At 43.5% G+C, this 15,709-nt stretch overlaps 1 protein-coding gene across 1 annotated transcript in view; it reads right to left on the reverse strand.

Annotated features, from left to right (window-relative positions):
- The window catches only part of COL18A1 (collagen type XVIII alpha 1 chain), an 81,686-nt gene that overhangs the window by 12,808 nt on the left and 53,169 nt on the right, over positions 1 to 15,709 (reverse strand). The window contains exons 16-27 of the mRNA XM_081930383.1: positions 14,780 to 14,911; positions 12,464 to 12,535; positions 11,776 to 11,802; positions 10,740 to 10,784; positions 10,481 to 10,543; positions 9,774 to 9,809; positions 8,623 to 8,712; positions 7,319 to 7,348; positions 6,147 to 6,173; positions 4,090 to 4,152; positions 3,011 to 3,085; positions 472 to 507 (exon numbers count right to left, since the gene is read on the reverse strand). Of these exons, the coding sequence (XP_081786509.1) occupies positions 472 to 507; positions 3,011 to 3,085; positions 4,090 to 4,152; positions 6,147 to 6,173; positions 7,319 to 7,348; positions 8,623 to 8,712; positions 9,774 to 9,809; positions 10,481 to 10,543; positions 10,740 to 10,784; positions 11,776 to 11,802; positions 12,464 to 12,535; positions 14,780 to 14,911 (696 nt within the window). The remainder of the gene's footprint in view (positions 1 to 471; positions 508 to 3,010; positions 3,086 to 4,089; positions 4,153 to 6,146; positions 6,174 to 7,318; positions 7,349 to 8,622; positions 8,713 to 9,773; positions 9,810 to 10,480; positions 10,544 to 10,739; positions 10,785 to 11,775; positions 11,803 to 12,463; positions 12,536 to 14,779; positions 14,912 to 15,709) is intronic.

The following is a 15,709-nucleotide window of genomic DNA, read 5'->3' on the forward strand; positions in this document are numbered from 1 at the left end:
AGATGGCAAGAGATTGTAAATGTGAGTTCCTGCAATATCTGTGATGTAATAGCATCTGCTACAGGATTTATAATTCCAAATGGAAGGAGAAGGCAAGGAAATCATCATTCCCTCCAATAGCAAACTCAGGGAAGTGAGTGCTGACAAAATATAGACACCAGAGGGGAGAGGGATACCCTGCTTACACTCCTTATGGCTTACAGAAACTTGGGGAAGGGCAGGCAGAAACCTGAACAGAAGGACTCCTACTAGGAGATGAAAACACACTGCAATATTTGGCTGCAGACTCGACTTTCCTAAGTAATCACACTTAGATAAATAGGAGCTACACAAAAGCTCTACTAGCAATACCACACACAACAATAACAACAACAACAGAGAGGATAATTTAATTCTATCATTTGTGCTTAATGGATGTTTAGATCTATGTAAATTCCTTGCATATAAGCAAAGATACCCTTTGTAACTTACTGTTGGTCCTACAGGTCCTCGCAGGCCTGGTTCACCCTGACAATGAAAGCAGAGGCAATTAGACCCTCCAGACAAGCTGCTTACACTCAGCCTGATTTGCTTGCGCAAAGTTTATAGCGAGCTTAGATTATCTTCAGTCTTTATTAAGCATTCATTTCTATTTGTTTGCAGGGTGGATATACAACAACAAACATTCATCCTGCATTCACCCGGTTTTATTGTGGGTTGCTTACATGCCTTTCCCTTAGCTAATTGTTCACCCCACATTTTTCAATGCATTTCCCCATCACTTTCTAAACAGCAAATAAGCCAAATCATTTTTAAAAGTGGATTTCTTCCACTAGAGCAACAGAGCCCTTTAGTCCACTTGAAATGTGCATACCTAATGTTCTGGCATGCGCTTGAATCCCTCCCGTGAAATAGTGAGAGTCTGGAGGTAGCCCACACTACTTTTTAGAACAGGGGTGATGAACCCCCTCTCTCCAGCCCCACTTCGCACCCCAAGTACTTTGCCTGACTGGAGTGTATCCTCGATATCTGCTTCTCTGCATGAAGACTACAGAGGGGTTTGTGAGTGTGTGTAGAAACTAGCTTACTGGACAAAGTTGAAATGTACATTTGCCACTCTGTACACTTTTGCCTCTAGGCTCCATCTGCCACTGACCTTGGCGGGTTGCCCTGAAGGGAATGTCCTGATTTAGAGCACCCTGGGCTAGAGGCAAGCCCATGGTCGCTAAGGGTCAAACTAGACATTCATTAGAGATTTTGCATGCATCTGCATATATTTTTTTTCCTCTTATATAATCCAGCACAATAAGAATGACCCCACAAAGAGGACTCATGGCTAAAAGTCTTAGGGGGGGACATCTCCTTTGGAGGCTCCTCGGCTGTGATTATTCAGATCTTGCTGGGGAGGGAGGGGAGATAAGACTTGTTATGTGCTGCCTTCAACCCCTGCCTTTGCCTGTAATTAAATAATAATATTAATAAACTAGATAAGAGCAAATAAACACTTTATGGTCCTTAACAAAGAAAGGGAGACTCTTCTCTCTCTCTCTCTCTCTCTCTCTCTCTCTCTCTCTCTCTCTCTCTCTCTCTCTCTCACACACACACACACACACACACACTCTTACCAGGGTGGTAATTGGGGAGAGACAAAGCAACATTGGTACAAACATCTTATTGCTTGGGACTTCCCGAAACCTGGCAGCGCCCATCTCCCCTGCCCACTCGATGACCACACAAAGGCTGTGAAGTGGTTCTTGCCAGAGAACCACTTCACCAACCATAGTCACTTTCATGGTCACATTGCAATGAATACTCTCTCCTCCCTTTTCCCAGAAAAGATCTGAATGGTACAGATCACGTGGGTAATCCCATGTGTGCATTTGCTAACACAACTTTTGCAGAGGGTGCCCCTTCCAGAACTCAGTAGCACACTCTCCCAGATGCATGAGTGGCGGCTCTCAATCTTTCACTCTCTTTTAGAGGGACTCTATACAGTGGTGCCTCGCAAGACGAAATTAATTCGTTCCGCAAGTCTTTTCGTCTTGCGAGTTTTTCGTCTTGCGAAGAACGGTTTCCCATAGGAATGCATTAAAAATCAATTAATGCGTTCCTATGGAAACCGCCTTCAGACCAGGTCCGGGGACAGTCTGTCCCCCGACCTCTTCTGAAGGCCGGCGGGGGGCGAAAGTCTTTGCTTCCCCCCGCCTGCCTTCCCGGGAGAGCGGAGAAGCAGCGCTGCCTTCCCGCTCTCCCGGGAAGGCAGGCAGGGGGGAGCAAAGACTTTTGCCCCCCGCCCGCCTTCAGAAGAGGTCCAGGACCTCTTCCGAAGGCGGGCGGGGGGCAAAAGTCTTTGTCCCCCCTGCCTGCCTTCCCGGGAGAGTGGGAAGGCAGCGCTGCGTTTTCCGCTCTGCCGGGAAGGCAGGCAGGGGGGAGCAAAGACGTTTGCCCCCCGCCAGCCTTCAGAAGAGTCCCGGGGCGATTTAAAAGCCGGGAAGGCAGGCAGGGGGGACAAAGACTTTTGCCCCCCGCCAGCCTTCAGAAGAGGTCCTGGACCTCTTCTGAAGGCTGGCGGGGGGCAAAAGTCTTTGCTCCCCCCCCCGCCTGCCTTCAAAAGCCATCCGGGATAGCGGGAAGCGCTTCCCTGCTATCCCGGACCGCTTTTAAAATGCTGGCGGTGGAGAGCAAAGCCTTTCGGCCCCCGCCGGCCTTCCTGGACCTCTTCTGAAGGCTGGAGGGGGGGAAGGCTTTGCTCCCCACCACTAGCATTTAAAAGAGGTCCCCGGAGATTTCCCTATGGGCTTTCTTCTTGCGAAGCAAGCCCATAGGGAAATTCGTTTTGCGAAGCACATCCAAAACGGAAAACCCTTTCGTCTAGCGGGTTTTTCGTCTTGCGAGGCGTTCGTCTTGCGGGGCACCACTGTACCAGTCTTTACACCATGGAGGGGGAAATCCTTCAGCTTCTTGTTATACAGTAGCAAAACTGGGTAAGTGAGAGAGAGAAAAATTCAAATGAAAGTGTGCTTATTTCTACCTTTTCTCCTTTTGGATTAGTTGCTATGACTGTACCATCAGGGCCGATTATAACCCCCGGCTCTCCTTTTTCACCCTGTCCAAAAGACAAATGGCAAGAATGAAGACAAAATGCTTGTGAAAATATAAACTCTGCAAAACAGGCAAAAAATTTCCTCTGGAACCAGGCCTCTGGCCTTTAACTATATGCAGCCTTTTAGAAATAGGTGGAAAGTTTTAATGTATTTATGGGGGGGTGTTGTTTGGTTGTAAGTCACTTTAGGTTGTCATGGGCAAGATAAAGAGACTAAAAAAATGTAATAGATAATTACAATTGAAATATTGGTCCAGAGGAAACATGACCCATGTTATAAGCTATCAAGTAGAATGATCTTATTGAAGTAAGATTCCCCAACAGGGGATGATGGCTGGCAATAGTGAGCATTTGGGGAGAGTTCATGGAAGCATGAAATGCTAGGCTTGCCATGCCCTTAATCAATCACTGTAAGGCTGAAGAAGTACAAAGAAATAGAAATTGGTATTTTGGAAAGATATTTGGATTATGGAAAACGATTTGGAACTAAGGCTGCAATCCTAACCATGTCTAATCAATAGAAAGACCTACTGAATTCAAGGGGCTCACTCCCAGGTAAGCAGGGTTAGTTAGGGTGGCAGCCTTAGTTGTAGGAGCCAAATTGTAAGAATCCTCTTGATAGTGGAGAAATTTGCATTTTGGTGATCAAGTTGCAAACTGGAATGCTTTGCTCCAGAGGGCAGGACTCAAACCAATGGCTTCGAGTTACAAGTAAGAAGATTCCAACTAAACATCAGGAAGTACTTTCTGACAGAGCTGTTCAACAGTGGAATGGACTCCCTCAGAAGGTGGTGGACTCTCCTTCCAGGGAGGTTTTTAAGCAGAGGTTGGACGACCGCTTGGATTGTAGAGTTGGAAGGGAACATGAAGGTCGATTAGTCCAACCCCCTGCAATGCTGGAATATTTTGCCCAACATGGGCTTGAACCCGTGACCTTCATGGATGCTTTGAGATTCCTAGATGAGCCTGGGGTCCCTTCCAACTCTACAACTCTATGATTGTCTTACCTTTGGACCTGAAGAGCCTGGAACACCTGCAGATCCTGTGTCACCTTTTGGTCCCACTGGCCCCTGGAATCACAGAGAATTACAACTGATGACATTGACACATGGCCCATCTTTTCAGTACTAGGAGTCAGGGAAGCAATATTGTTTGTTTGTTTTGCTCCCCACCCCCCAACTGTACACCCTTTACCTAGGGATATTAAAACATGCTGTGAGCCAACAGGCCCCCTCCTTTGTTTTGATCTGCTTGCCTTGGCCTAAGGATGAGCGTCTGGTCTACAAATAACGCCAAGCAAGCCATCCAAAAAGTGGTATTCATGTTTTGGGGGAAGCTGACTGTGGAAAGTGCCAGAGAAGCCCTGCTTTAAAACAAGTCAGGCCAATTTGCACATTCTTTTTTTATATATATAATTACTTATTAGAGTTCTCAAAAGAGTTTGGTTATTGGCGCTAGTCCATCTGTACTTTCTCTCCTTTGTAGATTTGCGGGTGGTTTGTCTTATTCTCCTGGTGCAAGCTAGCACAGCCTGCAAATGGGAGGAAAAACTAATCGGAAAAGTGGGGTTTAAGGCTGGAAAAAATGCCAGAGAAAATCCATTTAGTGATCTACCTAGTTTGAAAAGCTATGTGCACTTTAGCTCTCAAAATGTGGGAGCAGCAAGTGATACAGCAGGACTGGTGTCCGCTGCTCCCTGCCTGGGATGCTGAGGAAATGGAAAGAAGCAAAAGGAGGAGCGCTTTGCAACCACCTCCCCTCCCCTCCACACACACACACACACACACACACACACACATCCTTCCTGTTTTGTTCTCTCTCGTTCCATTCCTTGTCCAATATACACAACCGCTGACAAAATAAAAACAAGCAAAACGTAACAAAAGCTCGATTGCTGCCAAGCCTCAAAGCTGCCCTCCTTTGCATCTGGTTGCTCTAGGGCAGCTCTAGGCCAGAACAGCCCCCAGGGGGGAGAGCTGCTCACTGAGGCTTGGAGCAAGGTCACCCAACCCCTCGCTAGGGCCAGTTCACACACATTCATTCTGACTTCAATTGGCTCTGTTCAGAACATATTAGTACAGCTGCAAAGTCTGTAGTAGTAGTAACAGGCTGCTGTGGGGGGGTTTTATGGGGGGGAGGTGAATCATACAATTGACAGGCAAATCTAGTGTCAAAGAAATTCAAGCTCAAGTGCCAAGTCTTTAAAAATGGGGTTGTGAATAGACACTTGCCTGATCAGCTGTGCCAAAATTGTCTCCAGGTGACCAATCTAGGAAGCTTTATAAAACTTTTTTTTTACACATAGATGTCAGTAAATGGACTAGTAAATGGTTTGTTTGTTGGAGGACTTACTCGCAGTGCTGACTTAGGGCTCATTCACACTTGTTTTTGGGCTGCACTTTCTATGTACAAGTCCGGGATTTCTAGGTTTCTGTCAGAGTGTTCCCCTCCCCTTCCTGCCGCTTACCCTAGGGAAACCAGGTGTGTTTTACTGCTGAATCGGAGCAACCGGCAATCAGGTTTTCAGCAGATTGTCATTTCTCCAATTCAGCAGCAAATAAATGGCTTTCCTGGGGAAATCTGCAGAAGGTGGAGGGGAAAACACTCCAATCTGGACCAGGAAAACCCAGAGCTGTACCTAGAAAGCGCAGCACAAAAGGAAGTGTGCATTGAGCACATGTGCTGCAATTTTTCTCTTGCAACAGAGGATGCCACTGTATACTAAGAATAAACTTTGACATGCCCTCCCCTCTCCAACCACTGGTAAACTGCAAAGATGTACAGCAGCCGAATTCTTACAATCTGAGCACTGTGAAGCCACCGGGCCGTATTCAATCACATTTTTGCAATAGCACAAGGGGATTCTCCCTTCCCTCCATGTGCGCCCTATGCTGTCCCCAAATCTGTCCTGGAGGGTTGGGAACAGATTTAGGGGGAACCCAGGTGAGAGAAGAGGCAGAGATGGTTCTGTTGCACAAGGAGAAATCTTTGCACTGAAGGAATGCTCTGCTTAGTGCTACATTGAACATTACCCCGTATGACTAGTACTGGGTCAACTACTTACTGGGAAGCCAGCATGCCCTTGTTTGCCCTGCAAGAAGAAATAGGGTAGCATAAATAACATATAAAATATATAATAGTATTATCTCCAGCCCTTTAAACTTTAAAATAAATTGTTTGCACATAATCAGTCGAGCCCAAATGTGTGGGTCACTATAGTTGCTCAGCCATGGTCTTGGAAACAGAGGCTGAGCCCTAACACAGTGTGTCAAATTAGGCAGTGTGGTGAGGATAATGGGGAATGTCTCATCATTCATTCTCACTCTTGCACCAGCTTAGCTTCTGAAGCAGTTTATAAGAAGTGCCTTTGTACATCTGTATGGATATGATGCACATCAGCAATGTGAGGATCTGCAGCACAGATGTTTTTATGCTTGATGCTTATTTATAATTGACATCTGTGACAGGTGGATGTTGAGTCAGCCTCCTGAAGACCCAGAAACCAATCAGGGCTGGGTGCAGTGCCATCCAATTGGGAGAGAGTAGAGAACAAAAAGAACAACAGTTAAACTGTCAGATAAGGTTTGACTTTCAAGTAAAGATCAACTAGGGCTTGGTTGGAGCCTAGATAGGGCTTCGAAATGGTTTAGCTGGGGATTTGGCAAGGGGTTTAGGGGCTTGCTAAATAAGGCAACAATATTATTCCCCTGTGGGGAAGGAAAATATCTTAGAAGGGGCTAGAAGTGATTTACTGGCTTAGTAGAACAAATGGCCATTCTAGGAGGAATCAGTTTAATCAGAAACAGGTTTAAAGTGAAGGTTTGAGTAAAGTTCTTAATTTCTTCTGTAAAGTGCTGTTGACTGAAACAAAGTGCATTGCCTTATCAGTGAAATCAATAAGCTCTAATGCTCATCAAATACATTTAAATAAAATTCCAGTTTTGTTTATATAGTGCCTCATCCTTACTTTGATCCTCTGGCTGAGGGATAAGTTTCCTTTCACAATATTAAAAATCCTTGCTGTTGGTTATCAGAAAATGCTACCACATAAAGATATACTCTCAAGTGTTATTGACAGGGAGTGTCTAAGTGTTTAAACACCCCAAACCAGATCACGTTACCTCACTCCCATCTTTATTTTTTCCATTCCCATCTTATTGAGGGAGTTTGCCACAACATCCTTCTCACTAAATCAGAATAAAATGAACACTAGGATAGAAACTGCTTTTTACTTACCTCTGGGCCTGGCAGAGTAGGTAAGGTTTTCTATAAAAAATAATGTAAGGGTATACTTAAAATGTGATCTTTATTTTATTCCCTCATATTCTTTGGTGGGGCAAACTAAAGTCTGACCCAAAGTCCAGTAAAATGCCACAAATTTCTTACCAATGACCCTGAATTGTTTATTCTTATTCCTACCATTATCCTGCCATTTCTATTAAATCAACAGTAGCTGGAGAAAAGAGATGGGCTTGAATTCAAATGTAACATTACATACCATGGCTGGAATTGAACTATTACAATTGGTCGATTGGTGAAAGTATTTAAGCTTCTCTGATGGAACAATCCTCTTCTCTCCCCCCCCCCCCCCGCTCGCTGGGATTCTGGGGGTTCCTCAGGGATACATTCCAAGTCCATTTGGGGCAGTGGGGGGGGCACAAGGAAGAAACTCTGATGTGCTAACAGGAGTTCTTGTGCTGGGCCCCAATAGCACTTTTATTTAGTTGAATCTGGCCCCGTATTTTCTCAGCATGAGAACCCACTGGCTTAAATCAGAAATCTAAACCTTGCAATCTAATACATGTCTACTCAGAAGAATGCCCAACTGAGTCCAAGGACATCTAGACCCCTTTGCCTAAAAACTAAAATGAGCAGGGGGGATTGCCAGGGAAGCCAGTCACGCCAACAAGGAACCCATAGAAAATTTTCTAGAGGCAATCACCTATTGGTTCAAACCATGGTTTAGCATGAATGTGCAAGCCTACAAGCTCCCCACCATGAGATTGCAGGCACTTCCCTCCTTCTCAGTCATTTTGCTGCTGAGCTGCGCTGACCTAAACCATGGTGTGTCATCCAAACTCATGGTTTCAGCTCTCCTAGGCAAACCACAAGCTGTAGGTAAACCAAGAACAACCTTGGTTTTAGCTCAAGATCTGTCTGGAGAGAGCTAATTCATGAGCCCAGGTTTGGACGACATTCGAAGCAAAGCCATGGCATAGCTCCATGCAGCACTGCGGCAAAATGGCTGGACATGAGCAAAGTTGCCATTATCTCCTTCCTGGGAGCCTGTAGGCTCACATGTTCGCACTAGTTTGCCTTAGTGTGGTATGTGAACCAAGCCAATATCTGCCAAGAACTTCAGGGTATTAATATTTTCATGGTTGATGCTGAACTAGAAAATACAGAAACAAATTACCCTTGTAATTAGAAATAATGAATTGATTCTGTGAGGAATGGCTCCTCTAAGGAATCGTATCACAGCAAATAACATGATTTTGCAGAAGAGGAAGGGGTGAATAAAAAAGCACAAATATCCTTACATCATCACTGGGCAGGAGGATGACTTGTCCTGGAGGGCCGGGGGGTCCAGGAGGACCTGGCAGTCCTATTCCATCTTGACCTCGTTCACCCTCAAAGGAAAAGAAAGAGAACATTTGAATGTGGTGCAGAATTCAGCAGCCAGCTTGCTCACAGGGGCAGGACAGTTTGAGCATCTAACACCAATCCTGGCCTGATTGTACAATGGTACCTCGGGTTAAGTACTTAATTTGTTCCGGAGGTCTGTTCTTAGCCTGAAACTGTTCTTAACCTGATGTGCCACTTTAGCTAATGGGGCCTCCCGCTGCGCCGCCAGAGCACGATTTCTATTCTCATCCTGAAGCAAAGTTCTTAACCCGAGGTAATATTTCTGGGTTAACGGAGTCTGTAACATGAAGCGTATGTAACCCGAGGTACCACTGTACTGGCTGCCAATTAGTTTCTCGGCCCAATTAAAAGTGCTGGTTTTGACCTACAAAGCCTTCAACAGCTCAGGACCACAATACCTCAAGGACTGCCAGCCCAGACGCTGCAATCATCATCTGAGGCTCTTCTTCGTGGGCCTTTTCTGCAGTGACTCCTCACTTGTGGAATGCCCTCCCCAGGGAGGCTCATATCTTTAGATGCCAGGCAAAAACTTTCCTCTATAACCAGACCTCTGTCCTTTAACTATCTGTGGCCTTTTAAACAGGGATGGGGTATTGTTTTCGTTCATTACTATGGTATGTATTTCTGTGTTTTTATATTATAAACGGCCCAGTGATCCTTGGATGAAGGGCAGTATTAAAATAATAATAATAATAATAATAATAATAATAATAATAATAATAATAATAATAATAAAGTTTTTAGGGGTGAGTTGCAAAACATCTTAACTGCACACATTCTAGCCCTTTTTTGTTTTGTTTGTTTGTTTTTTAAAAGCATTTAAATACTTCAGCTTCATTTAAAAAATTGAAGTGGTTTACAACAGTTAAAATACAGGAACAACAAAATTTAAAGCAGATCACCAGCTGACTATTAGGGAAACTGCTGCAAGCCAATCCTGGCCCAACCACACTTTACCATAACATGTTGTGTGCACACACGCACTCATACATGTGCACACACGCACACAAACAGAACTTCTCCTGAAATCCACGGGAGTTCTTACTTTAGGCCCTGGATCTCCAGCGTCACCCTTTGTCCCCTGAAATGAAAAACATGGGGGAGACAAACACATTTTCAGGGAAGGATACAGTTTTGCACAATGGAGAACTGTGTCTGGTGAAGAACTGAGTGGCAAGTGACAGCCAGTGTGGTCCAGCAGATGGAGACCTGGACATAGATCCAGAAGATCTGGGCTGAACTCCCACACTTCAGTCATGGACTCATTGGGTGGGCTTTGGGTCACCTACCATCACTCAATCTGTTCTCCATTTACAAACAAGGAAGAAGAGTGATCACTCTCTTGGGACTATCCTAGGGATGAGTGCAATTAATATTGTTGCATTTGAGGTGTGTGATTACTTACAGATGAGGAGAACAACATTGTCACTCTATGAGGGCACACACTAGACATGGGAGATGAGAATAATACAGCTGTGAAGTCCATGTTTCTGCAGGGTTTCTTCCTGAGTTACACTTACACACAGAAGGCTGCATCCAGCTAGGCTCCACTCAGAAGGGAGCCATCTAAATTAACAAACGCAAGTCTGTTCATTTCAATTGGATACAACCTATTCATTATTTGTAGGGGTATCTTAATTTTCCGCTTTTTAGCTTTCAAAAAGAAACATTTGTAGGATATTCTTTTCTGTGAGTTTGTCCGAAAGATGCCAAGAATGAGAGAGGAATGACTGCACTGAAATTCATGCTCACCTGTGGTCCTGGGAAACCCTCTAGCCCAGGACGACCATCCAGACCTGCCAATCCAGGGTCTCCCTGCAAACAAACAAAGGAGCCTAATAAGGGATCCTAACCTTCCCCACAAATGCCACTCAGGAATCCAGTCCAGCTCCCATTAAAATATTTCATAGCAGTACAGTAACAAAACATCTCTTATAAACCAGCAGTCATGGTAGGGGAGGTGGAGACAAAGTTCTCCAAGTACTTCTCAATATTTATGACATGGTCTTACCTTCACTCCAGGCAAACCTGGGAGACCAGGGCTGCCGACATCACCCTGAAAATTAACAAAAAGACAGGTAGAAGGTCTTTTACTGGTCACATTAAATAAAAGATGTGCTCTGTTATTTTTCTATTTTGTTTTTCCATTTGAGTCCTAGCCCAGGCTATCTTTTTGTGCTATTGATGTGGGATGGAACGTGTGACAGTATGTGACAGTATGTGACACGTGTGCAGCACCATCTAAATTGGAATGGTCCTGCCTGTGCTCTGCTAGGGCAGTTGGAGAGATGCACCTCTTTTGACCAGGGGTAGGCAACCTAAGGCTTGTGGGCCGGATGCGGCCCAATCGCCTTCTCAATCCGGCCCGCAGACAGTCTGGGAATCAGCATGTTTTTACATGAGTAGAATGTGTCCTTTTATTTAAAATACATCTCTAGGTTATTTGTGGGGAATAGGAATTTGTTCATTCCCCCCCCCCAAAAAAAATATTAGTCCGGCCCACCACATGGTCTGAGGGACGGTGGACCGGCCCACAGCTGAAAAAGGTTGCTGACACCTGCTTTTGAAAGTCCTGTTTTTGAGTCAGTATGCATCCATTGTGAAAGCCAAGACGTTGCACCAAAATGAAGAGGTTATCCTAGTCTGAATGACAGGAGACAAGACTAAGGAAAGCATCATGACAGACTCATTTTGCCGTCATTCATACCTTGCACAATATATTTCCACCAACCTGAGTTCCTATACTAGTTCAACACTCTGAGTGCTTCACTGTAACACCACCACAAAACTCAGTAGTCCTCTGCCCCCTCCACCTAGCACCATCCACTTTTGCCTTGTATAGTGAACTAATATGATTGGCCTGTTATGGAAAGGATCTTAACTTGAGTAGGAAAATGATTTTTTAAAAAGAGAACTGGACACTAAATGGAGTTCAGATCAGGCAGAGAGATGGATACTTTCATTTGTGGGTGCAGTTCTGGCTTAAAACAAGCCAAGCCATACTGCCTACCAAATACAGCAGCAAACAACAACAACAAAATTCTCACCTTGAGTCCTGGAAGCCCTGGTGGTCCCTATAAAAATAAAAATAGCCATCAACTCAATTCTGTCAGATTTCATGACCTCTAGAAGAGCACAATCTCCTCAAAGCCAAATTTATACCTGTTGGGTGTATTTAGCATTCATTAACAATATTGACATAGCAGGCTCCATGTTTTATAGCGTAACTTAAGGTCTGCTATTCAGATCTTAAGTATCACAGTCTACAGGCAAGGTCTGTCTTTTCAGAGTGTGCCTGACACTCAGCTGTGGACTAGGATATTAACATGGCAATTAGTGGAATATGCTTGTTTCTGCAAGAGGAACAACAACAGACCGAAGGTTTCCAGCTGGACACTGGCAACATGGAAAGCTTTTAATGCATGTCCAGTATAGACCCAGGCAATAATATGCCATCATACTGTAGATGAGGGGGTCAGAAGACAACTTCAAAGGCTCATAACTTTCTTCTTTGGTCTGCACCCCTTAACCACAAGCGGTAACACATGGCCACACAGTGCTATAAGGTTAACCTCAACACTCATAAAAAATACAAATTGATTAGCAGCCCATTCCTATGCATCTTTACTCATAAATAAAGCTTGTGTTGTTCAAATCCTGCATGCTCCCAAGCAGGTGCTCACAGTACTGGAGTCTTTGGAGGAAGGCAATGCTGAGAAATGGAATGAGGAATACCTGTGGCCCTTCTGGTCCGCGTGCTCCAGGAACAGCAGAAACCAACGGCAGCCCTGAGCCCTCCATGTCATCCTAAGAAAGAATGGGTGGCATTAGTCTACAGGCAGAACTGTCATCAGGTAAAGCCTGTGGAGAAAAGCCCTGATCCCTTGCCATCCATTTTGCTTGAGCAAGCCAGACATGTCCAAGTTTCCAAATACACAAGCATAGGATAGGTCCCTCTGGAAGCAACATCAAGAAATCCCAGTGAGAATGAACACTAAGATAGTCACATCCCCAGGAGCTTCCTGCCATCCTCACCCCTCTAACTCCCCTACAGGTGTTTACAAACGACTTGGCAAATAATTGGCTGAGAAGTGCCACCAGACACTCAACTGCAATGTGGGTAGGAAACCCTTTAAAAAAGAGAGAGGCTATGGCCATGCAGCCTTTTGTCACTCACACTAAAGTCCCTTGTCCATCACTGACCAAAAGAAAACCCTGCAAATGACCAACTATGCCTGTTTCTAAGTCACTGGTTCTTGATGAGCTAGACTTGAGCTAAAGAGCTCCTTTTATTTTCAATATTCTGCTTAGTTCCTTTGTTCTCTCCCTTTCCTTCTTTATTCCTAATAAACATTATCTAATTAGACAGTTGGTTCTTGCATACATTGTTGCCAAAGTCATAGGGTTAGTGTAAAAATTCCCATGTGCCTAAACCACTTGGTTCATTTCTATGGAGGTATGGAAATTGGGATTGACAGAGAAAAGCCAGTTGCTTTGGTCTTTGAGAGAGATGCAGTGGATAATTCTGACCATCTCCTGCTCCCTCAAACTACTCTACTCTTCCTTGCTTTTCCTTATACCTGGAACTCCCTTCTATCCCTTCTAAACATCTGTTTTTTTTAAAGAATATTTATTAAAGTTTCCAATAATAATACAATAAAAAGAAAAAAGAAAAAAGAAAAAAAGAATAACAAAAATACAAAAATAAGAATATTTTTTTAAAAAAACACACATAAGGGTTCCATTGCTTATTTTTCATTAACTTATTTCCCAGACCTCCTCATACCTCCCTTTTTTGTATTCCAGTTCAAATTGTTAGTTCAGCAAATCTTTATCAATAAATTTTGACCTGTTTCTAAACCTTTTTTTCCATATTCTCTTAAAGCATTACAGCTGGAAACCACTTAATTTCTATCCAACATCATTCTAACATTCATTAATTTTGCAATATTTCTGTAAATAGTCTTTAAATTTCTTCCAATCTTCTTCCGCCGACTCTTCTCCCTGGTCTTGGATTCTGCCAGTCATTTCTGCCAGTTCTTCTAAACATCTATGTGACATCACTCCTCTCTCACATCCTTCAAATCCCTCTTTTCCCAGGAAACTTTTGACTTAGTCCCTTAGTCTTTTTTTTTTTTAATAAGATATTTATTAAAGTTTTAGAAGTACAAAAAGAGAAAAAAAAACATCCTTTTAAACAAGAAAAAATAAAATACAAAAAGGAAAAAAGAAAAATCAGTAAGCAAAAAGAAGAATAAAGAAGAGGAAAAAAGGAAACAATACAACAAATCTTCCCATTACTTTCCTTTGATTAGCTTATTTCCCTGACCTCCTCACACCTCCCTTTCTTGTATTCTAAGTCAATTATCCATATCAGCAAATCCTTTCCCTCTTTTCAAATTTTTGTCCTGAGAATTTTTCTTAATACTAATATAAGTTTACTTTCCTTCCTTTCACCAATTAACAGTCTATTTTTCTTAAATCTTTGTTACATTTCTGCTAGAGTCACATAAATTCATTCCAACATCATTATAACATTCATTGATCTTACAATACTTTTGTAAATAGTCTTTAAATTTCTTCCAATCTTCCTCCACCGTCCCTTAGTCTTCATCTCCTACTGAAGCAAAGTCTCACCATACATTTAAATCACCCCTCCCAAAGAATGCTAGGAAGCAGAGTTCAAGGGGGCTGGAAATTGTAGGTCTGTAAGCTGCAGTTCCCAGGATTCTTTGGGGCAAAAGGAATGACTGTTAAAGTGGTATGAATGTGTGGCTGTAGCCTGTGTGTAACTTAATTTAATGCACAGTCACCTATTTACCCTTGCCTCCACCTGTCTCTCCTCCTTTTATTGCCTTCATCCATGTTCACATTGAGTTTGAAAAGAGGACCATTTCTATTTGTTTGGTAATCTGTTAAGCACCTCACACATTGATGGAACAACTATTAGTAGTACAACCAAGTTTTTCCAACATTTTGCACTTCTTGGGTCTTATGGGGCCCACTGAACAGTGGTGTATTCAACAATGGCATTTCAAATACGGTACTCACAAATCCAGGCCCAAAGGCTGGCCCAGGTGGGCCAGGAGGACCAGGTTGTCCTCGGGGACCCATGGGCCCAGGAAGGCCTGCCAGGCCAGTTTCACCCGGTGCTCCCGGAGACCCTGCATCTCCTTTACTGCCCTGGAAGAAAACAGGAAAGGATGTTTTAAAAGAGCAAAGAGAAGGAAAGTACAAGAGGGCCAAAAGGAGCCTGGTAATAGGATATTATGTACAGTATTTCTGAAAGAAAACCTTGCAATGCTGCCTCTCTCTTGTTACATGCATTACAAACATCTGTATGCACATCACATCCCAGAATGGCACATGCTTCTGATCTGCGCTCTGTCGTCAGATGCTCACACTGGTTGAAGTGTACAATGCCACAAGTGTTACAATGATGTAAGTGTGTGCAGCTGAATAGAGGAAGCACCCTAAATTGCATAAAATTGGGGACTAACTCAGCCTGCATATTTTGAATTTTGCAGCTGTTGTATTGCAGCTGACTTAGCATGTAGATACGCACCACACAGAACCTCTGAATGCACACAACAGTTTATTTGCACTCCTGTACAGGAGTGGTTTCTGTGGCCCAAACTGGTGGTCTACACACATGTTTAAGTCTTTTACATAAGCAAGTGTACTAGGGATATGTAAGGAAATCTGACGTCAGACACACTGGCTTCAGGACTGTACCCAAAGTCTGTATTTTGTTCATTATCAGGCAGAACATGTGCAGTAAAAAGAGAAAGTAAATTATGGTCTATGGGAAGTGTAGCTTACAGGAAATATAGACTGCTTTTATTTTATAGCTAGATGCTATTGTCTTATCATTGTTCAATAATAATGGCATTCTCATCTGAAATGTTTTTAAGCTTGCTTTTAATAAAATAATGTCAAAAATGCTAGAGGGGAAAAAATCTGCATCTTCTTTTACATCTC

The sequence above is a fragment of the Podarcis melisellensis genome, assembly GCF_964234715.1.
Source record: "Podarcis melisellensis genome assembly, chromosome: 1".
Taxonomy (NCBI): domain Eukaryota; kingdom Metazoa; phylum Chordata; class Lepidosauria; order Squamata; family Lacertidae; genus Podarcis; species Podarcis melisellensis.